The sequence below is a fragment of the Pezoporus occidentalis genome, unplaced genomic scaffold (genome assembly GCF_034315485.1).
Source record: "Pezoporus occidentalis ecotype Australia unplaced genomic scaffold, CSIRO_AGI_Poc_V1 ctg138, whole genome shotgun sequence".
Classification (NCBI taxonomy): domain Eukaryota; kingdom Metazoa; phylum Chordata; class Aves; order Psittaciformes; family Psittacidae; genus Pezoporus; species Pezoporus occidentalis.
This window is the reverse complement of record NW_026913188.1, coordinates 1,325,461-1,349,966: the sequence shown is the minus strand read 5'-3', so window position 1 is coordinate 1,349,966 and position 24,506 is coordinate 1,325,461. Positions and strand designations below refer to the sequence as shown.

The 24,506-nt window shown below is 41.9% G+C and overlaps 1 protein-coding gene across 2 annotated transcripts; it reads right to left on the bottom strand.

The window, feature by feature from the left end:
- Nucleotides 1-14,470: 14,470 nt before the first annotated feature.
- On the bottom strand, nt 14,471-24,490 carry KICS2 (KICSTOR subunit 2). 2 transcript variants are annotated; one of them, XM_062609477.1, is made up of 4 exons: nt 24,153-24,490; nt 22,019-22,092; nt 21,804-21,940; nt 14,471-17,210 (listed from the first exon to the last, which is right to left on the bottom strand). In XM_062609477.1, exons 1-4 carry the CDS (start codon nt 24,385-24,387, stop codon nt 16,394-16,396), a joined length of 1,263 nt encoding a protein of 420 aa, XP_062465461.1. In that variant the 5' UTR covers nt 24,388-24,490; the 3' UTR covers nt 14,471-16,393. The 2 variants fall into 2 exon arrangements, with proteins under 2 accessions (XP_062465461.1, XP_062465460.1); XM_062609476.1 differs by having other exon boundaries at nt 21,804-22,092.
- Nucleotides 24,491-24,506: the final 16 nt, after the last annotated feature.

Sequence of the window (24,506 nt, the reverse complement as noted above, 5' to 3'; positions counted from 1 at the left end):
CACCACTCACTGGGAGCGAGTGAACAAGCTGTCTGGCCAGGGTTTAAACCACGACATTATGTTATGTACAGTTATTACCTTGTTGTTGAAGGCAGGATCAACAGCTCTTGCTGCGGTGGGCCACCAAGACCATGCAAGAGGTCTTGACCAGGCAGGAGGCAAGACACCAGGTAGGGACCCACAATGAAAGGCACCATCACATTATTCTCTCACACAGAGATCTGGTACAAACCTGTTTCCAGGATGATTATTTGTAAAACTTTAACCCAAAGCAGAGAGCCCTTTGGAAACTTCAGCTCCCGTTCTGTATCATTACATGCACTGCTCGGAGTATGAAATACAAAGCAATTTATTGTAAGTCCTAGTTTGTACCTCAGAGTACATGAATATTAAAAATTCATGGCTCAATTCATAACAGTTGTTCACAATTCATATAGGTTTTCTGTAAGGTTTAACTCTTAAGGAGAGCTAAATGCACTTTTCATGGTGGAAACGCTGGTGTTTGGCCCGCAGCCCTCAGGCAAGAGCCCAGTCACCAGCGAGTTAACCTATATAAAAACATAGGATGCACTCTATTGGCTTGAGTTCCAAAATACACCATTTGGACTCTTATAAAGGAAAAACCCTCCGAAATGCCTAAACCAAACTGTCAAACAGCCCTGGCGTAGCTTCTGTTTAAATTTGACTAATTATTTCTCGAGTGACACCCTCTTTTTTATACTTAGATACCAAGTCAGTCAGTCCCACAGTCCTTTAAGAGACTCAAGAATTAGAGCCAGCTGCATCTCTCGTTCTATATATTAGATATTAACTCGACGTTACAAGTTTATGAAGTATACATAAGTTATAAATTACAGAAGGCTGGACTGTAAAGATATCATGTAGCAAATAAGTTCAAGCAATCAAAAGGTCAGACACAAACTGAGAAAACATCATTTCTTGCACAGCCGAACAACATCTCGTTAATACAAGACGTAAACCAAAATGAAGCCACACAGAGAGAGAAAACAAAGCTGGCTTATAACAGGATTTTCTCTTTCACAGAAAATTCTACAAGCTTAAATATATTTTCCATAATAAAAATGGACAAAAGAATCTCTGTAAATTGTTCCTAAGTGATTTTTTGAAATACTTTTATTGAAATGCTTTGCTGCATTTTTTCATCCTTACAGAATAAATGCCTTTTATTGTAACATCTTATCTAAAACCACTCTGCTATAATATAACCAAAATACACGACTTGTTGGGTTTTTTTGCTCTTTCTAGAATGAAATATTGCTAAGAAGTAGGTCTTCAGGAAATACCCTGGGTTTTACAAAGCAGCATCCCGATGGGACAGCAACTTTCAGGAACATTACAGGTCACTTCTGGCAAACAGCTTTGGGGTCTTGTATCCCTCATGCAGAGAAGGCCCAGAGGGAAACTCCAAGCTCCAAGCCAGGGTGCTAGTGGGCAAATATTGCTATTAAAATAGTAACATTTAAGAGTGCAGAGGAAAAGCCATCAGACTGAGAGCTTCTATCTGAGAGAGACAGGAAAAAACTAGCAGCTGCATGTTTTATTTAGGGAGTTCAGCTCAGTGATCTGAGGACACTGAAACACAACTGATCTCCCTTCCTCCAGCAGCACACGTTGCCCTCTGCTCAGCAGGACCCCAAGGAGGATTCATCCAGTGAAACATAAGTCATATAAACTGAGGTTTGCATAACAGCCTTATGAGTGGCAAGTCTTACCCCAAACTCAAGAGACTCAGCTCCTACCTACCCTAAAGCTCCTTCCTACCTGGTTACTTCAGTTTGCAAACACCACAAGAAGGGATGAAAACTTGTGGTCTTTTAAACTCCAGCTCTTAATCATTTACCATTTGTAAATGCCCTGCAGCCACTGACTTTTCACAAACATTACCTTTTTACACTACTTTCTTTTAAATGTACCTGTTAACATTAAGTGTCCCTTGGTGAGATCTTGGAGTTCTTCTTAGAAGCAATCCCCATATATATATATATATATATATATATATATATATATATATATTTTAGAAGCTACTTGATTAAATTGCTGAAACATCATATTTCACTTCTCCCATTTATTGTGCAATTACTTTCAGGTCCCTGAAAGGATAAGATCTATAGCTCTTAGTTTCTCCATTACACCCGCACATGAATACACACACACACAAACCAGTCTCACAGCCCTACCCCAAACCTGGAGGACAGGACTCCCAAGGCTTTGCCAAAGTTTAACATCTTTCCTCAGGCAGAAGACCCATCAAATAGAGATAACATGCCTTGGGTGGTTTATGGATATATGTTTATTTAACATTTAGGAAGGCTGAATGCCTCCATGTCACAAGCTGAACTCTTTGATGTTTCCCACCATCAAAACTAGTTCATGCAGCCCATTTACCTTGATGTGAACTTTCTTTACATTTTAGCAAGCAGCATTGTGCATTACATTCATGGCAGAGCATCAAGAACCTGCCATCTGCTGCTTGATGTTCTTCACAGAAGGAAGAAGATCGGGTCGCAATACCAGTTTCTTTTGGTAGCTCTTTTCAGCATGCAGCAACATCTCATTGACACTCCTCAACATGTGAAGAAGCAGTGATATACATATCAGACGAGTCTTAGATGCCTCCACCCATCCACAACTGTAATAGTTTGTTGAAAATCTTAGATACATTTCTAGGGCAAACACTCACTCAACAGAGAGTCCTGTTAAAATATTTGCAGCAATTTCATAAACCCTTCTTCTAGCAAGAGAACAACCTTCTGAAGCAATGCTGTCCCTGTAAATAAACACTTTCCCAAAAGATGAAGGTTGTGACTGTCTGAGTTAGTTTAACACAACTGAAAAGTTCCCTCAGTGCTCATAAACCCCAAATTTACTCATTTGGAGGCTTGCGCATCCTCTAATCCTGTGAGCAGCCTCCACTGTAAGAAGTTACTATCATGACTTCAAACAGTATCCTTCATCTTGATGAGCTTCAAAGTTTTTCAGCAGCTGAACACAATTAAACCCGCCAATTAAATCAAAATACAGTGACAGCTATTGTGTCTTTCATTTGGAAAGGAGCACTCAATGAGTCTGGACATAAATCTAATCTGTACCAGCGCAACACCAGTTATTCACAGTTCCAAAGGCAGTTATCTTTTATCATCAGGAAGACTGATAAGCTAGAAAAAACCATCACTGTGGTACAAGATTTCTTGAGGTCACTTCCCAAAAAGTCATGCATAATAATGTACCTGCAGAACAATAATGCAGTTTACACATCTTCATTCACTGGCGTCACCCGATCGGGGACCCAGCTGGATTCACATCACAGTTTATGCCTGAACAAATATCCAAATAAAGATCCTATGAAGTCTTTCATACTTCATTTATTTGTAATCGCCCTGTGACCGCAAACTTGCATTAACCCAAACAAAAGTGGACTGAGGAGATTCTAGCACAGAGCAGGGACTACCAGGGGAGGCTTTGAATGGCTTCCAGAGCTGATGCAACACCTGGACAAGACGGGCACTGCATAGGCCTCCCACCTTGCGATTATGTTTTTGTGTTCATGGGACAACCCAAGGAGACTCTGGATTTAAGCCCAGCACTTGAAAGATTCAAGCAAGTAAAAGCACAGAGCATTTTGTTTGAAAAGCAGCAAGCGGTAGGAAGATGAATGCACTCACATCTTTAATGAGATGGAGGAATATTTTCCCAGTATTTTACACAGCTTCTTGTAAAACTAATGGCTCTGGGAAGCCTGTGTTAGGAAGCCAGCCAAGAAAGGCTGCACCAAGTTTACTACAGGTCCATGTAGCTCTGTACCTCATCTCTAACAGGGAACCCTGGATACAACCAGGAAACTTTGGAAAAATGGGACCAGCACATTGCGGGTACCTCTCTGCTTCCCAACAGCTTGCAGCTGGGAGCTTACCTCACCCAGAGGCTGCATGGTTTTGCTTGAATTAGTACATGGGAAACACACAGTGAATTTCTGAAAACTTAGTGTCTTAGGTCAATGAGTTTTATATCATTTATGGGAGTAATCATAAAGCTATGAGCAAGGAAAAAAGTAAAAGAAACTATATTTTGTAGATGTCAATAGCGGTGCTGTAAGAGCCGGACTTCACTTAGAGGAACTAGAGCAAGCACTGCAGCACACGTAGCTGACAGGAGTGCCTCACATTAGTTATATGCTGAAGCACACAACAATCAGAGCTTTTTAAAGCAAAGAGGACTTAAAAACGTATCGCTGTGATTACTTTCCTAAATCCAAAGCTGCACAACCTTGAGCATAACCCACTTTCCAACGCAGTATTGTGAGGTCCAAATCCAAAGATGCTTCTGAGCAAATATTGCTCCTGCACTCCTTGGCAATAAATACAGTTCTGCTGGCACACCCCAAATTTACCTGCTAAAAAGTGCAGGACAAAATCAAACGTTGAAGACAATTATGGAATACCAGTGCTATGGTGTTGTACACCCCAGATTCATGTTTATCCTGGACGCCCTGGTGCCTGCAGATGGCAGTTTATAAAAGCAGCGTGTACACCTTCTTATGAAACACCACAAATGTTATTTCTGGGGCTTCGTTTTGAGGTGTATGATTTAGCACAGAAACTCATACGTAATGAAGGGGTTTGGGACTTTAAAAAGTAGGTTATGAGCAGAAAGTTTTGTTTTTTAAAACCATCCATTATCTTGAGTTAAGCTGAATATGAGACTTTTATCCTTACAAAACTAAATTGTTGAATATATCTGCACTCCAGGAGTTTAGTTTCTTACATAATGGAAAAAAAAAACAAACAACAAAACAAGCTGGTCAGTATTTGCTTTTGATTTCTATAGGGGTAAAATAGGAGTTACACCAGCTCTTCTAAGGAAAGAACCACTAAAAGCAGTATCATTTACATACAGTGTTATTTGCCCTGTTGATGACCTATAGGAAAAAACCCTGACAAGGAGGAACTGATGCATAGCTCATGAGTAAGGGAAAAAGTCTGTTGCTTTGAAAGCTCAAGAGGGAAGAGAAAGCAAAGGCAATTTAAATAAAAATGCAACAAAAAGATCCATTTCCAAGGCAGAACATACATTATTCTGCATTGTAAAGGGCTATTTGAAGCAAATTTACTCCAGATCAGCTTAAAATTGTTTTTTCAGGTGGGCATCTAATGGCCTATTGGATCATATTATGGGCAGATACAGAGGTGAAGAGCACGAACAAGATTAAGGAAGTGTCTGGAAGCAGCCTCACTGGCAGAAGCATGTTTTATTAATACACCTTGTATAATAGTGCACATAATTAGGTTAGGCTTAGCAATTGATGGCTTACCAGAGCTGTTCTCAACTTTCTAAATGTGAAAGCAAAATTTAGCATTGGAATGTGGAAAACCAGGTAATGGTACTGGGAGATGAGGGATGTTCACTGGCTGCAGTGAGGGCAAGCGTTTCTACCAAGCGAAAAGATACTAGGTGAATGGTCAAGTCCGGAGCCACCCAAAATGGCATCCATCACCCTCCTGCGGGAACATGACGAAAATTTCCGCTCCATCACCATGACAACTCGTGCTACACCATTGCCATAGTAACCAGCTGAACATTGTTAGTTTTGAACCACACGCACAGTGGCCTACGTGCCAACGAGGAGGAGCCGGAGCCACCACCGTGGCTGGGAGCTCGGCTCTGCCCTGCAGCTGGTCCCACCCCAACACATCTTTGTGATTTAATCCAACTTTCTTCCATGTTTCCTAGCCCCACACTGCCAACCAAGCTCACTACCACCTCAAACTCAAGTCCATCTCATCACCCAAGCAGTCATTTAGTGCATTTTACTGTTTCTTCCCCCCTCCAAAGTGATTTATCATGCAAAGATTAAATGCAAGTAGAAAAATTTCATCTTCCCAATGAGCCACTGAAAATCTGCATTGTTAAACCAGCACACCACAGGGTGGCTTTGGACACTGCATTTGCATTCCACGCATGCAGTCGCAATATCAGTTCAAAGGCACTGTCCTGTCCCCTGAAGAGCCACGATTTCAACATCGTCATGTCAAAAGAACGTGTTTACTGTGCACCACCAAAACCCATGCGATCGTCACTTTAATACTCCAGCTCAGGCCAGGCAGATGTGTGCAGTGATGTTAAACAGCAGCAGGGGAAACTCACAATGATGTTTTTCAGATCACATCAAAGCCCAAAAGTTCACAGCTAGCTAATATTTTTATCCAGCCATCTCCCACTAGGGAAGAAGGAAAAATAAATACAGTTATTACTGGGTTTTGACCCTGCCTGGAGGCAAAAGGTGAAGCATGGCTTATGCACAAGCTTGGCTGTAAGCAGAGAAGGATGTAGCAGGTTTGGAGCAGTTTGTGGTGGGGAATATTCAGGGGTTTGGACGCACTCCTGTGGCCCAGGGGTACCATCCCCACCCGGCTCCTGAGCACAGCAGGCCCACATCCCTGCTGAATGCTTCAGGTCCCCCCTGTGTGCATCAGTCATGCTGAAAGTGCCATGAAACCAGCTTGGGTGGGAAAGAGTAAGGTCCCTGCTGCTGCTTTGGGTATTGCATCCCCTCCACTTGCCCTCTGTTTCTCTCACCACTTGTCTGCCTTGGGGTTGATGCAGGCTGCAGCATTGACAGAACTCCCCAAACTCAACACCTAAAGGGAGCCTTCCCCCCCACGAGGACTCCCAGCAGCATCTCATGGGGCTTGTGATGACCCAAAGCAGCAAAGCAATATCAGCCCTAGTGCTTGAGCCACCCAGCCCCTGCACTGCCCCGTCTGTGCACCTCGGCCTCCACTGCTCAGGGTTGCTATGGTATAACCGTACTTTAGCTAGTACAGTTTAACCATATAACATATGGTTATACCATACACATACATGGTTATACCATACATACAGATCTATATAGAGATGTGTAAATACACACGCACACACTGTTATACCATATACCACAGGAGCTCTGCCTACATTAGACTAGCAAAACCCTCTTACCTTCCTTTAGGCTTAAACCCTAGCCTGATGCTCCCTAAATGGACTTTAACAGTCATTCAGTCATACTGCACTGCCTTGGCAAAAAAATGATTTAGTTCTCCCACCGTTTAGGAAGAAAAAAAATAAGGAAGGAGGAAGGAAACCCCCCACCCTGTCTCTTGTAAAATGCAATGCAATTTTAAGTGAATGGGTGCTTTTCAACAGAAAAATCATAAAAGTTTTTTCATAGGTTTGCTTTGGGTTTCAGTTTTTGTCAAGTCAATAAAAAAGTTCCTCACAAAGCAGATGAAACGACATCATTTTAGTCTTCATATATACATTAAGGTATGAAACTAGATACCTGCTATTGCTGTTTACAGCTGAAACAGAACTATGTGAATTGCTCGATGGGGAAAAAAGATAAGAAGACTCAGACAAATCCAACTAGAGAAATCAAATCTAGTCGATGTTTATAAATGTGTAGAAGAGTATGTATTATTTCAGCCGGGAAAGGCAGAGTCCGAAACTACTTCTTTCTCTTTGTATTAACACCACCCTCTACTGGCAGCTCTTCTGCTTTACTGAAGCAATAATGTAGTTGACATACTGATCTTGTGTGTTAGGAAATGGAATTGCAAATACCAACGTGCCTACCTGTGCTGAATTTAACACCCACACTCTGCAGCCTCTGAATCTCTGCAGCTTTGGAAAAAGCCATACCTGGCTTGTTTCAAACATAACTTATAAAAATACGTGCCTAAGAAAATGCTACTATGAAAAACATAAAATCGCAATATCCCTATAACACACAGTTGCAGAATAACCTTCCAGATGGGTAAGTTCTTCAGTGCCTGGTGAGCAAATTACACTCTGAAGCATGAGCCTTATGCTTTCAAGATGTTATTATCTTATCAGCCCCCTGAAGATGCTTTAGTTGACAGCTTCAAAGATAGATATGGCAAGAGCTTGTGACAGTTCAGATCTCTAGACTTGCACCTCCTTCTTGGACATACTACATACTCATCATGCAGGTGGTGGTGGGATTCTTTTACTGTTCTTTTACAACTTGGGTCAAAAACATCACAACGAGCCATTCCTAATCTAGCAGCCATTATTTCTAAGCAGAGATAGGCCTGAAGCACCCATGCATATTTAGATATTTAGAGCCCTACGTGTTCAGGGATGAGAGGATTTGGGTATAATTTCAGTTTACAGGGATATCAAGGAAAATTAGATAGTGCCACAAATCCCACCAGGCTTGTCCAAGCTGTAGACCCATCTATTTTTATACCTAATAGACAGCCAGTAAAACACAACTTCAGGATCCTGCCTCCTGCTTTTCTCTCAGTGAGGCACAGTCTGCAGGTCAGCTGGCTTGAGGCAACCGCTGTGTTGGGAAAACTCGAGTGCATGGAATTTTGTAGTTCTCCAAGCAAAGCCAGCCTGCAAGCAGAGTATAACTTCAGTATGGAACTGGCTGATCAACTGCATCTAAGCGTATTGAATCTGCAGGCAAAACAGTGTAGATGAATTGCTCAGAAAGCTGGGGTGGGAACTTGAATCATCCCCCTAAGTCCCCACTTCCATAACAAATGAAGAACAAGCTTTTCCAAAAAGCCTGTTACCCAACAACACTTGAAAGCAATTTCCTCTTGCTCTCTTTGGACAGAGATGCAAGAAGAGATGGGGAAGATAGCTTTTACTTGGCTTACACTTTTTGCCTTCAGCAGAGCTCCAGGCACCTTACTCAGAGGTGAGCTCTACAAAAAAACAGCTTCCACACCTAGAATAGGACTTGAGTTCAGACAGATTTGCAGGGTCAGAATAAAAGCAGAAGGTGAAACCTATTAGTGTCCCCAACCCCTCTGACAAGTGCTAGCATCTCTCAGGGTGAGGACATGGTCCGGTCATACTGCTGGGGGCAAAAGCAGCTTCAGGCGTCCCATGGCAAGACTGATGCAGGGCCCGAAGATGAAAAGCATGGTCTCATAACCCAAGTTTTCACTTTTGAAGTCTTGTATGCTCTTACATTTTGTATTCCAATTGATATGGAGTCTCACACAGTCCCAGGCAGCCCTTGAAGAAGCATCACTGCCCATGCCCGAAGAACCAGACCCAGCAAGTGCACTGGAAGGGACATAACCACAGGCTGCAGCAGCCACCTCTGGTCCTGCTGAAAGCAGGGCAGCCTTTCTGCTACTGTCGCTGTTCACACAGTAGCCCAGTGATGACTACACCCACACAGAAAACAGATGAGTTTCTGCTCTTCAGGCAGTTTAATCTCTTATCCCCCCATCCACCAAGAAAATGAGCTAGAGCCAGGGAGAGAAAACCTGCTCCTCACCTGAGAGAGCAAGGGAATACCTGGAGGATCTGCTGAACATCTGCATAAACATGCAGAGAATGGAGATGTTGGCTTGAATTCCCCTGGTCAAAGACAGAGCTGAACCTGGGTATGACATTTTACTAAGTAAATGCTTAAGAGACCATCAGGCTATTCCATACTGCAGGACAGTTTCTTCTGCTTCTGTTCCCAGAGAGCACTAACTCCAAGACAAAATGAAAGGCTGGGAACATAATTTAACACAGACACCCCCAGCCTCCCTTAGCATCTCTCACTGATCTTCTGGCCACTATGAATGAATCACAGAATCATAGAATCATAGAATAGTTAGGGTTGGAAAGGACCTTAAGATCATCCAGTTCCAACCCCCCTGCCATGGGCAGGGACACCTCACACTAAATCATATCACCCAAGGCCTCGTCCAACCTGGTCTTGAACACTGCCAGGGATGGAGCATTCACAGCCTCCCTGGGCAACCCATTCCAGTGCCTCACCACCCTTACAGGAAAGAATTTCCTCCTTATATCCAGCCTAAACTTCCCCTGTTTAAGTTTTAACCCGTTACCCGTTGTCCTGTCACTACAGTCCCTAATGAAGAGTCCCTCTCCAGCATCCCTATAGCCCCCTTCAGATACTGGAAGGCTGCTATGAGGTCTCCACGCAGCCTTCTCTTCTCCAGGCTGAACAGCCCCAACTTTCTCAGCCTGTCTTCATACAGGAGGTGCTCCAGTCCCCTGATCATCCTCACAATGAGGACCACAATATCCTCCTCATGGGAAACTTCAAGGTCTTGGTTCAAGGTTGTGCATCACAGTAAATGATCATGGCAATACTGGCTCTTTATGGCTCTAACCCAAGGAATTCAACTTGCACACACTAAAAAACCTCTCAGTACTTTTGTAGCAAATGATGCGTACACCACAATCAAAAATTTAGTGCCACTAAATATTTTATCTGATCAGCAGTGAGCTGCACAAATAAAGCACAACACTGCACAATTCTGAAGTTTCAAATGCTAGCTCTTAGTGTCACATCCCAGGTAATACTGGGATACAATGAAGCCCATTTTAACCATCTGCCCCAAAACAGCTTCTCCGCCAAGATTGCTGGTACCTAAGGAATGAACACCACCATCCTGGAAATGGCATAGCTGTCTTAAAGTGGTCACATAAAACCAGCAGACACAACTACAGGCAGGGTTTAGCGCAGCTTTTGCAGGGTATACATTTTAGATGGGCTCCTGTGAAACAGGTTCCAGTAACACAGAAGGACCAACTAAAACCTTCTGCTCACGGTCCATCTGCATTGCAGTCCTTTCATGTTTTCTTTCTCCCTGCCTGTCTTTCCCAGAGCTGCCATCCGCTCCAGCCCTTCCTGCAGTGACTTGCTTCCTCTTCTCCTGCACTTTGCTATTCTTGCCACTGCCATAGAATGATTAGGGTTGGAAAGGAACTTAGGATCATCTATTTCCAATCCCCCTGCTATGGGCAGGGACACCTGGGCAGGGACCATGTCACCCAAGGCTCTGTCCAACCTGGCCCTGAACACTGCCAGTGATGGAGCATTCACCACTTCTTTGGGCAGCTTCTTCCAGTGCCTCACCACCTTCAAAGTGAAGAACTTCTTCATTATATCTAACCTGAACTTCCCCTGTTTAAGTTTAAACCATGTTTGCAGTCTTCAATCCCTTCCTATTCAGAGCACTTTCCTCAGGGTAGGAGCTCCCCTTTGACAAGTTGAGGTTTAAAGGTAGGGAAAAAAGGAGCTCCACGTACAGCTGGGGAATAGTCAGGTCCCAGCTGTAAAGTGGAGAGCTCTGTTGTTCTACCACAAATCCAGAAGCTGCAACACCAGGTTGAAAGTTAGGAGAGAACTGGACTCAAACCACAGGCAAAACTCTCCCAGAAAAGAGTTTGCTATAATTGCAATTATAAAAATAAGTCAGGCAATGTGTTAAAAGCATGCATGCACAACAGGCAGTTCCTGGAGGAAAATTATCAATTATTTAAACAATTTCATGGCAAAAGAACCTGTTTCTTTTCTCTTTCAGGGAAGACTTTCTTTTTTATCAGTCCTTCACTAACAGGAAAAGGAAATCAAAGTCTAATTCCATCTTGCATTTGACGTCTTTATTTTGTATGCCTGCCCTGCAAAGCATTACGCTATTGCTGTCCTTTGTCAGCATTCTCATTTCCAGAGCCTCCCCTGTTTTTTCCCCATTAACAGCTCCTGCTTTTGCACGATTGCAGCTCAAAGGCCAGCCCCGCTGAGCAGCACAACAGTTGTCCCCAACAGGCAGGACACTGACCTTCTGCTCTTAAGGTTCAGGCAGAGCCTGAGCCAACAAGCAGTATCTGACCTCGGCTACATCCACCCAGGCAGGACCGACTTACATCTCTGTGACTCTGAAAACAGGGCTTCCAGAGAAAACAGGGCAGAAATACCAAAGCTGCAGCCAAGAGAGTTAGCATAGTGCCAGCACTTCTGGAAGCAATCACAGAGCTGACCACCAAGCTGTGCGACACTCTTACTTACTGCGAGATGAGAGGTTGTAGCTATTTGGCCAAAAAAAGAACAACAGGATTTAAGGAATGAAGTATAGCATGTCGCTGATTTTCTCAAGCAAAGCTTGCTTAGGAGATTGGGACCCAGTGCAGTAAAAGGCAGCAGGCATCACAGACACGTATGCATGCAAGGAAGCCTCAAATAACTGATAACTGATACCAAAGAACAACCACTAGGATGATCACAAGTGTCTCAAAAGGCTCACATATGAAGAAGGGTGGACTAGAGCAATAATTAACTGGGAGAGTACCATAAAATTATTTCCACTTACAGCACAGTCTTCTTTCTAAACAAATCAGAAAAACACAGTGTTAGCACTCAGATAGATACCAGGAATTTGTTCTAGATCATTAAAACCTGAATATTATGTGCATTATGCATATATTGCAGACCTTTGCAGCACAGTATTGTTTCCATTCCCTGCATTGTCTTCATGCAAAGGGGCGAGAAAAGGAAATGTTTTATTCAAGGAAAAAACCCTGAACACCACATGTAAAAGAAAACAGCTTACAAGAAATAAATATAAAATATGTAAGAGATCTGAAGCTACATTCGCTGTCAAATTCACGCTCCAGGAAAAGGATACTGAATTAAATGTTCTGCCAAGATCCTCATGGACTTGAGTTAAGTGATGAGGTACATGAAATCTGCTACAAGATAAGCTTCCACATTGCTATGCCAAGCAACAAGTGACAGCAAGAATATCAAATCTCAGTACTTGTTTTAAAAACTTTTAAATATGTCTGGAAGTCTTGGCTTTCCTTGTGCTATCATAAACATATTTACATCTTGCATTTAAAACAGTCATTTATGAAAGACTTCTTAAGGGTATTAGTACATTCAGTCTTGCTTAGCTAAACTGGTGGAGAGGAGGAGCTGGCAGATAGGCTGTTACACAGCTCAGAAAAATTGCATTTGTTCTCCAGTTCTTATAGTAAAAAGACTGATCAATCTTTCCAGGACTGAAGTTAGTAACTGAGTATTTTTTAATAAGTTACTGAGTTTCTGGCCACCTTCACTTACTCCACTGATGTGTTCCTGCCCTTAATGGTGCAATTTTCATTACTGGCCTAGCCAATTTTACATTGTAGATAACTCAAATGCCCCTGTTACCTCATTTGTCATTTGAAACATAAACTCCTCAAAGCATCAAATAGGAAATCATGGGGCTAAAGATTTGTTAGCCTGATTTTTTTTAACAAAATTCATTAGGCTAACAGATCTACAAATGTTTGATCATTGCATGTACTCGCACCACACACACAAGTAGGTTTTGGTCATAGTACACCTCAACTCTGCAAAACTATTTGATCCTCCCCTCTACTCTGCTGTCGTGAGACCTTACTTAGAGTACTGTGTACAATTCTGGTGTCCTTGACATAAAAAGGACATGGAACTGTTGGAACAAGTCCAGACGAGGGCCACGAGGATGATCAGGGGACTGGAGCACCTCCTGTATGAAGACAGGCTGAGGAAGTTGGGGCTGTTCAGCCTGGAGAAGAGAAGGCTGCGTGGAGACCTCATAGCAGCCTTCCAGTATCTGAAGGGGGCCTATAGGGATGCTGGGGAGGGACTCTTCATTAGGGACTGTAGTGACAGGACAAGGGGTAACAGGCTAAAACTTAAACAGGAGAAGTTTAGATTGGATATAAGGAAGAAGTTCTTTCCTGTTAGGATGGCGAGGCACTGGAATGGGTTTCCCAAGGAAGTTGTGAATGCTCCATCCCTGGTGGTGTTCAAGGCCAGGTTGGACAGAGCCTTGGGTAGCATGGTTTAGTGTGAGGTGTCCCTGCCCATGGCAGGGGGGTTGGAACTAGATGATCTTAAGGTCCTTTCCAACCCTAACTATTCTATGGTTCTATGATTCTGTATCGATTATAATGTAACCCCTCTTCAGCTTTACCCCTGCAGTTCCCATCAAAGCCACTTCCTACAGCCTGGATTTTCTGCTCTCCACCTTGTATTAAGATGAGACCTTACAAGGAAAGCCTTACAGACAGGACTCTGAAACCCAGAGACAGCTCCACAAAAGCTTCTCTCTCCAGCACCCAATTTTCTCCCACTGTTTCTCTGCACCTCTCCCCTGTTCTCTCCCTTCTCACAACATGAGAGCAACGGTTATGTTTCCCTTTGGTTCTTCACCTACCTAAATATTCAGAAATTCTTACCCATGAGTCCCATGGCTCCTTTGGCCGCTTTCCCAAGATCCTCTGAAGAAAACTGCAGCAAACCACCCCAGTACTGAGAAGGAGCAATGCAAGACTCGCCTCCTCCTGCACAGAAACATCACCTTCCCCATTCCCAGAGACATCACTTGCCAAGACCAGTGAACCACCAGGTCTGCCAAACAGTCACCTCCTTCTCCTCTCTCCCTAAAATCCGCTGGTAACAGCCTCCAGCCATTTCAGCAACTGGTGGAAGATGCTGATTTGCTCCAGAGGGCAGCAGATTTCTCTTTCACCTTCCTTTCCCTGCAACTCAGAAATGAGCAAGAAGGTGCCAGCACCACACGCGGTCTCATCCCCCAAAACTCCCTTCCCCTTTCCCACACACAGCTAGTACGACAGGGAAATACTGTAGAGACAGGCAGGATTTGTACAACACTTTATTACACTGCTGAAGACTGGGAATCAGTTCTGGCAACAGCCTCTTTCCTGTTACTCAGGCTGAGGAAGTCAATAGTACAATGTTATTACGAGGTCACAGTCTGGAAGCACCACAAACTCTCTCAATACTGTGATTTGCAACTTTGTCCTGTTAAAAGAGCAATTCAAGCTGCAAAGCGCAATGCTGTTACAACCTGATGCCCTCCAGTGGCTGGTGTATTTGCAGCTCCTACAGTTTTCAAATGCCAAAGAGCAGACTGAACTTTTTAGTGATACTGCAGTTAAAGTAAGACTTTAGGTGAAAGGCAGTAGCACAGGAAAGACAGTAGCACAGGTCTTCGCAACAGCCTAACATGTAATTATAGCAAAGCACAGAAGGCTCTATTTGGCACAAAGCGTAAAGTCAGAATTTACATTCTAAGAACAGAACGTGCTTATGTGACTGTAAAGAAATCAGTATTTGCAGCAAGAGACAAGATAAGTTACCATAACCTTTTGTGGAAGAAAAAGGGAATTGGTAAAAGCCATGTCTGCAGTGCTATCTTTTATACTTCAGTCTTAACAGAAATCAGTATTTGCCTTAAACTCCTTTTTAAAACAAACATGATGATGTTATACCTTACACAGTGTCAACTAAGGATCTAACTTCACTATAAATATCAGTCCTCCTGAATTCCCATGAAAGTGCTTGCACAACTGCATAGCTAACAGTCAGAAGAATCCCACAATATAAGGCTACAGGAACAGCCAAATGAACCCTTTATATTACTTGGAAATACTGATTTCCAAAAACAAAGCACTTTCAGGATAACTAGAAAACATACTTTTCCCAAACCTGCAGCCCAGAAGTAGTGAAAGAGACATTTTAGAATGAGGTAATAATACTGCATAGGCTATCTATTTAAATCCAAATTCCAGAAGTGATTTGGCTTAGCTGTGAAATTATTTTAAACTGACTAGAAAGTAAAAACTATGTACTTATAAAAATCTGAAAACAAAACCAAGTTGACCCTAACAGCAAATTAGAAAATAAATCATTTATAAAGGACATTTCCTATTGCCTTACTTTTTTTAAACTTAGCACGACAAAGGCACAATTTGACAAGAGCTTTGCCGCTTTTTCCATGGAGCTGCTTCTTCTAGAATACCTGCCCAACCTCAGCTTGTCTCCTTCAGTTAATGTGAGCCAAGACTGGTGCTGGACACACAGTGTCAGAACACTCCAGTGAACACTGGCCTTCCAGCCCATACTGCAGCTTGTCTTGCCCCCAGCCTGTGTTCTGAGGCAGTGGAAAAGCTTTATCACACAGAGCGCTCAGAATACAGACTGATGCTTAACAGACAGATGTCAATTATCATTTTAAAACATTTGAAAACTAAGCTATAATGAGCAGTAGTGCTTTTTGTGATTCTTATTTTTTATTTAAAATGCATTCTTGCAAGTCTGCTTTAATATTCCCTTGCATCACTGCTTATTTCCCAGAAATCATTCCCGTCAGGCAATGCAGTTTTCTGAAAAGATAGTATCTTCCATCCTCACCCCATTTTCAATAAACTCTGTAGCACACAGTCAACGATCAGACTAAGATAAAGTGCATATATTCCTTTCTGATACAGGCAAGAGAGCTGTGGAAAAACAAATCATACTGAAAATTGAAAACCATGCCAAGAAAGAAATCCTACTGTGGCCATTTAGCACCCTACAATTAAATTATCCCTCTGAGAACTGCCCAAAACTACTTCAAGTGTCTGTTAGCTTAAAAAAAAAAAAGGGAACTTAAAACATTAAAAATAATGGTTCCTTTTTAATTAGACTCTGAGAATCACAAATTCCTATACTCCTTCAAAGCTACAGCTCCCCCAAGGCTAGCATACTGCCTTGGCAACTTGTAGAGTAGTTTGCATTTTACCCTTTGGATCCAGGCTTCAAGCTCGCAAAAGCTTTGGAGTTCTTGAGGGAATGTGAAATTTCATTGAGAAAAGAAATAAAATGATAGTCCCTTTCTGACTTCTTCGACTCAAAAATAACTACAATGGTAAAGTGAGGTTCAGGGCGAGTCAGAAAGTACGTGCTTTGGACTTTGTCATCATAGAAGTGAACAACCTTCTCCAAACTGTTAAGGTCAGAGGTTCTGTCAGTCATGATCATGATTACATTGGGCCAGTGCATAACAGGCCTGTCGCTGGGCAGAGACACCACTGCAGGGTACTGATCAACTCCTTTGGGGGCTTCCCTGTAAGAATGGGGATGATGATAACCATGTCCCTGAAAACTCTCTGATCCACGATTGTCAAAAATTAAGGAAACATTGATGGCATCATACTTCCGGATGAAGCTGGAAATTTTCCCAAAGTAATCAGGATTTGTTTTAGCAGTCAGAGTTTTCATTTCGGATGCTGTTGTTTGTCGACTAAGGGCCTCGTGAAAGTAAAAGCTAAACTTGGCAAGGAGAATGTTTTTGAGCTTCATGAGCCAGAGGAAAAGGTGTGGAGGTTGTACAGCCTTCTGAGACTGCCCTCCAAACAGATGTTTCTTGGTCTCTCGCTGTTTCTCAAAAATTTGGCCCCAAGTTTGTAGTTTTGTGTGAGCACTGTGCAAGTTAACCAGGGATGGAAGGAACTTCCACTCTGAGATCTGAGCTTGGGCCTTTAAAAGATGTGCAAGCACATCTACTTCCAGCTGGAAACTGCTTTCAAGAGGACTAAGGATTGGATGATGAAACCTAGAAAACATAACGTTAGTCAAGACATGAGAACTGCTGTACACAATCAGATAGCATATGTCAGTTAACAGACAGAAGACCAAACATCAGAGTGAAGTGTAAACCAAAAAACTAACATTGATTTTAAAAAAAAGGTTCTTCTAACATAACAGAACACTTTGCACTTGACAAAAACATGTGTCGACATTTTTCTATCAAAGCAATATTTGATCAGTTCAAGAACAATCACTGTTTATCTTGATCCATGAACTACTATAACACCTTTTCTCTTTAAATTCAGATGGGTTTGTTCCAACTTAAAATCACTTCTGGTGGTAAAATATGTCTGGATAGTTCTGGAATACCAGTAAGACATTAAGTTAAATCAAAGTAATGATGTTATAAATTTGCTGTTTGATAGGGAAACCATGTGAAAGCAAGCTGAGCTTCTTTTGCTTTTTAAAAATCACAATAAAATTGTGATGGAAAACTAGTCAACAGAACCATGATTAACTGCATTTACCAATGAAACAAGTCTCAAACTTCAAATCTTGGTGTACTAAAAGCAATGAAGGGCAAAAACATTTGGCAAGATTTCATCATATCACAATGAAGGTGCTATAACAACCTATTTCGCAAAAAAATTAGGTCAAGCTCAGCTCTCAACAGATGTTTAAAAAAGAAAATGAGCCCAAACTCACACAGCACCTCGTCTACCAGGTAGAAGTGTCACTGCACATCTTATTCACAAGAGTAATCCTATTAGTAAAACAAATTCTTGGTTAAATGGAATTTTATCGATCCATTCTATAGCTTTCTCACTTTATTTTTTCTAAACGTCAGGAAAAACAGTCAGTGTAGCCTCCCTCCTTTCTCTTGATACTCAAATTACTGTAAATTTGGGAAAAATTACTTTGAAAATTATATCATCAACAAATACATGCTTAATTAATTAAAACTGTGCAAAACTATTCCAGTTACAGAAGCTAAATATTTAACTTTAGAAAGAATGAGTCTTCAGCAAAGGCAGAAGTGGCCTTTTTAGTAAATGTGTTCCATAACAAGCCTTTAAGACTCTTAAAGGACCTCCAACAAAGAACAAGCAATAGTTCAAAGACAAGATTTGATGAGGTTTCCATTTAAGACAGATTTATCCAGTCACTTCAGACAAATATCCTCTGTCTTTTTATTGCTTTAAAACAAAGAAGACTGTACTGAAGTCTTCCCACCTTTAACAGCTTATCTTCAAAATTGAAGCAACTCCATTATTCCCCTCAGCTTCCAAGACACAACATACATAACCCATTTTGGAAATACTTGGTTCAAAACCAAAATACTTAATTTTATTGTGGACCAGAAGAGAGAATTAGAATTTTAGGCTTTTCATCCCTTCCCCTTCTTCCCCGCCCCTTTTTTGACTTCCCATGTAGCTTTCACCAAAACATTATTCCTTAAACTTGTGAAAATTGTTTGACAATTTTATCTTTTTTAACAGCCACAATACACATCTTGAAAGGATTTAAGATGCAAGTCCATATTTAATTGTAGAAAATTATATTAGGAATCATTTGATGCCCAGTGTTCTGCAAACAGGCTAGGCTGAGTGACCGGCCATCTTTATACACACTATATGTCAGCAACCTTCTTATCTCCCACTATAGCAGAGATTGCCATTACTGGCTACTTTGGTGGGCTCAGAAGTCCAAAGCATATTTAGATTTCTTTGAACAAACAAGTGTCAATTTAAAATAATACTCTGCTAAGTCAACATTATATAATTCCAATGATTTTGGTACTCAGGAGAAAAACAGTTTCATTGTCATGTATTAGAAGGGGAAAAAAAGCATTATACTTCAAGTGCAGACTGAGCACAGTGGTTTCAACACACATGCAGTCAGACCAAGGAAGTTATTCTTCAGTCTTAAAAGCAATTAAAAAATTCATACAGTTCCACACTGCCAAGTCTCCTGGATTAACATTATGAAGTACGGCTTCCTACTTCTACTTTGCTTTGTGGCTCATAGCTATTTTCATGTTTCGCTGCACAGCAGGATTTGCTAAACTGTTTTAATCCAAAAATAGACACCTCAGCCACAGCTGAGAAGCTTGATATAGTTGCAAAGTAACAGGTTATGTACTCTGTATATCTGATGTAACTGAGTTTCATAACACAGAAGCATCTGACAGAGCTCAGTATCACACAAACCAGACAGATTTTTACAATATTTCAATAAGCCAGAGTGTTAAGAACTTAGAAACACATTGGAAAATGGATTTTTTTCCTCCAATCATTCTCGAAAGCAGAGGAATGCTAGAGTTTTGTTTTGCAGACATAAAGCAGCCCCATTTTAGTAAGTTTTATTTCCTTCCATAGATCATACACTTTTTTTTTTTACATTAAAAATAATTGCATCAAAATAGTTTTACTAGTTACTTATTCATTTTATACTAAGCTTTTAAAGAATCTGGCTTCTGATGCTGGTTTAATTATTTCAGTGAAAACCCCTCCCAAACTAACAGTTAAATCAGGAAAAGTTGCTTTTCCAGCTGTATTCTATAGCAAAACAGAGTCTAGTAATGGCTGTGCACAAGTCAGCAATAAGTAGTAAGAAAACAGCTTTAAACTGTTCAAGAGTTAATGATTTCTCAGATCCAGACAATATGACTCTATTGTTGACAGTCAATTAATCCTAAAGTCATTCCTTTACTATTATCTGAGCAGCTATTTTCAGATGTAAATGAAAGAAACCAAGGCCAGAATTTATCTACAGATCAGATGCCCTCTCTAAGCACAGTTGGCTGAAATAATGGCACACAACCTCAACTACAAGTGAGGGATATATTGACAGAGGGAAGAGACTGGGTAAGGATGAGTTTATTTGACCTTTCACCTGAGAGGGACAACAGACTGTGTAACAGAAATGCCTTCCAGCCCGCACACATCAGCGTAACAGCCCCCAGAAACTAAGCAGAGACACAAAGAAACTAAAGGAGGGCTAAAGGACGGTAACATTAGACCCACTTTTTTTCAGAGATACTCTGTGACTGGGGAGGACCACACAGTAGCTACTGAGTCAGCAATAAAACATCTTAGAATGTGTCCATTTTAGAGATTGTTCATTAACCCAAAGCAAGATCATCAGTATTCTTCCCAGGGAGACACTGATTGTTTTTCTAAAGAGGTTATAATGATGACTTAGAAGTACAGAGCTGTCACTGAAATTCATTTCAACAGCACAGTAAAACATTTTATATGTAACAGTCTCCAGTCACTTTGTCAAAGTATCAGTTTTGGTTTTCAGATTTTTAACAGCTGTTTGACCCAGCACATGCTCAGAACAGATGGTGATGGTCAGTGCACAACAAATTACGTTTTCAAAAAACTTACCTCCCTCTACTCTTTAACATGTACCTCACCAAGGAAAAAATACGTAAGTTTCATATTTTATTGGACCAAATAACTGATATTATAAGGGTTCACAAACCAAGAACTGCAGAAAAAAAAAGAATCTCTAGTAAGATCATAAAGACTAGGTTTGATTTTCAAATACCAAAAAATCTGTTGCAATTTGCCTAAGTTATTCCTAAAAATTTTAAATAAGGGAGTCAACTGCAGTGCTTTGATTTGGAATCTCCGAAAGCAGCACTGAATTATTTTGATTTTTTCCTAGGTGTACATTTAAAAAATGGTAGCTGAAAAAAAGACCTCAGAATAATCTCCCCAAATATTTTCTTGGACACTATTTCAACAATGAAGATTTAAAAAAAGAAAAACCTACATTTTTAAGTTAAATTCCCACAATGGCTACTTCGTTTTACTTTAAAATAGAGCACCAGAATTTCAGTCTGTTGACAAGCATTCAAAAATTCTCTCATTTTTTAAACTGCCATCACTTTCAAGGCTCACATGTGTTAGATGTGAAATACCCATCCCATGGTCATTTAGAAACATCCTGGAATTCTTATAACAGGAACTACTGGACATTAACTTCAAGAAACCATAACAGCAGTGACCAAAGACTCAGAGGTGCTCCTTCTACTGGCTTAAATACCTCTCAAGAGAAGTGATAACAGAGCACCATAAAACCCTGCTAGGTAGACCTGCTACAGGTCTAAAAGCTACACCTACTAGGTGTAGCTTTTAGAATTAATAAGCAGACACATACTCTCATCTAAAAAGTAAAATCATCACACAATACCTGTTTTATTTATATATATCAGTTTTACTGAAGTCCATATGGAATTAAGTCTTGTTTCCTCTCAACCTTTAATGAAAAAGTGCAAGAAGTCTTAGCTCTTTTATAAGGAAAATGACTCTTCCTCTCTGCTGAATGTGAACATGCTGAGTATTAATTAAGGAATAAGGAAGACAGCTCCTAGAACATGATAAGCAGAAACACTCCCTTTTCCATTTTTCTTCTTCAAGAGTCATATTTTGAGACTTCATGCATCTGCTGCTGCTGACCAACATTCACTTCATGTGTGAACTCATGCAAGGGGCTCTACTGCTCAGCAGTCAAAGGGCAGCAAAGCCTTTAGGCTTCCTTTGAACCTCAACATTTTTTATTTCAGATCATATGCCTGAGTACTTACTACCAGCAAATAAGCACTGACCTTGAGCTGTATTTCTTTAAGATGGATTCCAAAATGTTTACCAGTTCCTCAGAGTTAATGAACTTTTGGGTGCTGAGCATGTACATTTTTTCGTAGAAGTCAGCAATTTCCATCCGAGCCTGAACAAAAAAACAGAGCTGTTCAGACAGGTGAGAAAGCAGCTCTTCCAAGTGAGGAGCTGTTCCTCCTAGTGCATTGTGACCCGTCGCCACCACCTTCTTCAGCTCATTATGCAGAGATGTGTAGATGGTTCGGATGGAGTCCTTTCGGCTGAAGAATGACTGACCACCTGTTCAGATAAATATGGAGGTATTACCAAAATCCAGGGACAGCAAAAATAGACAGCAATACTGGAAAAATCGCATAGAACCATGCCTGTTTTCCCCCAGGTGTTCTTAAGGTGTTTGATCACATTATTTATTTCTTTTTAATCAAGGAACAGGTTTCAGTGTATTATTCTGTAACCGAATTACACATAGCGTACACTCAGAAGCACTTTATAAAATTTCATGCAAGTTATACTTCTCCCAATTCATATTTCATCAGCCAGCGACTGCTGCAAAACTTCAACTCCCTCACATCTGTCTCAGTTAGGGCATTTCCAGAAAACAAGGTACCAGCTAAATTTGCCACTATGATAACAATATTTCAAGTCATGTATCTGTGGAAGTCAGAAGAATCAAGTCATCATGAAACAGCATCCACTCCTATAAATAACTCTGTATCTTCTCAAGGAAATTCCCCTACCAATACCTCAATCATGAAGCACTCAAATTTGCAAAGCAACCTTTAAACAGGATCCACTTAACATTTGTGTACAAACCAAATGCTTCCAGTCCCTACAACAATCATAATGTAAACTAGAATTCAAAGGGAAACCAATCACGGTTTATCTCAGTGAGACCACAGTGCAGGTTAATCCATAACTAAAATTGAGGGGGGGCAAAAAAGTCTGTGCTTCTTTCTGGCTGCTTAACACTATGATGAATTTAAAAATATATACATGACAAAAGTAGAGTCAAACTTTGACACAACCAAAAGACTGTACAAAAGTACTAACCTTATTTCATGACCTTTGTTTACAGATGCCCTTATGTGCTCCTGTGGCACTCAACTTGCAGAGCAAGGATCACAGAGACTCAATCCATGGAACTTTCAAAGATACTCCAAATTTAAGTTCCACTTTAAAACTGCTTATCAATTTTGTAATGGTGGATAGGCCTTTTCACTTCCATTTTACACACATAATAGCCAAAAGCAACTTTAGCAATTTAAGGCAGAAAGGCAAAGAATTGACTATCAGGAAACAGCTACCTTCCTAGGCCAAGAGTAGCCCCCAGGTCATGGGCAGAATGAAGAATCATGTATTGTTGTAGTTCATGAACTATATAAATAAACAAAACTTCGTCCATTCCCTTGCCAATTTTATCCTTCCTGCAAGCACCAAAATTGCGTTCTAAAGTCAGCCTTACAAATAGACTTATGTCTGTAAAGATCTTCACATAAAATAGTTCCAAGTCACCACTTAAACCAAAGCAGAATTCTCTTGATGCTTCACTGCATTACACATCAGACTTATACCCTTTGATCCGTTTTCCATGCCAGTCTGCAGTTCAAAGGGAAAATAAGCAGCTTTGCTCAGATGGCAACATGATGACAGCTCATCCTATGCCAGCTGGGGATTTTTCTATTCACATACTGGGAGAGTGAGATGCAGCCAAGTTTGTGGCCAAAACTTCCCGAGATCCTGCAGAGTCTACATGAATAACAATTTTTATGAGTCTGTCTCCAGCCCTGAGTACTTACATATATGCATCTAATATTAGGCCCTGGAACTATGACATGGAAGAGCTTTAAACCTCTGGTCACCCCACTGAGCTCACCTTTGCCAAATCTCAGCCAGAGCATCCCAGCACTGAAACACCCTTGGCTGTATCTCGGGAGCGGCAGGTAGGTGGCCTACCAGACAATGAGATGCAGCGATCCGCACAGCTACTGTGCGACCTGCACTACACTCTCATTTACTCGTTAGGGGCAGCCCAAATGGCACAGACGATTTCTCACTGGGCCCACGGACACTTGCTCTTGTGTTTCAGGCGCAGACACGCATCTCGCCGATGGTACCCAGCCCTCTGCAACTGCCGGCTGACAGCTCAGCTCACCTCACCGGGCTACGATACCTGCGGAGCTAAACCCGGGACAGGCCGGGAGCAGGCGCGGGCGCTGCAACCCCCAGCAGCGACCTGAGGCATGAGTGAGGAGGAAGGACCGGGGACCCGAGGAGCAAGGAAGGGGGCATGGCGTGAGGAGACGGGTCCCTCCCCCGGGGGTGCGCGGGCCCCGCGGTACCTAGCTTCTGGCCCAGGAAGGTCATGCTGTGGTACGCCTTCTCGGCTGCGGCCAGGTGCGCCAGCCCGGCCAGCAGCGACAGCCAGCTGGCCCCCGCGCTCTTGTTGGCCTCCCGTTCCTTCTCCACATTGTCCTTGGCCTTGTCATAGGAGAAGATGCCCAGGTGGGAGAAGAAAGTCTCCAGCACGGCCTGCTCCACCGGCACCGGCGCGCCCAGCGGGATCGACTCCCCCATCCCGCCAGGCGCCGCCGCCGCCACAACGAACACCACTTCCGGGTCCGGCGCCGCGGCCACGTGAGGGAAGAGGCTCGTACCGGCCCGCCCCGCACGCCTGCCGTTGCCACGTGACAGAG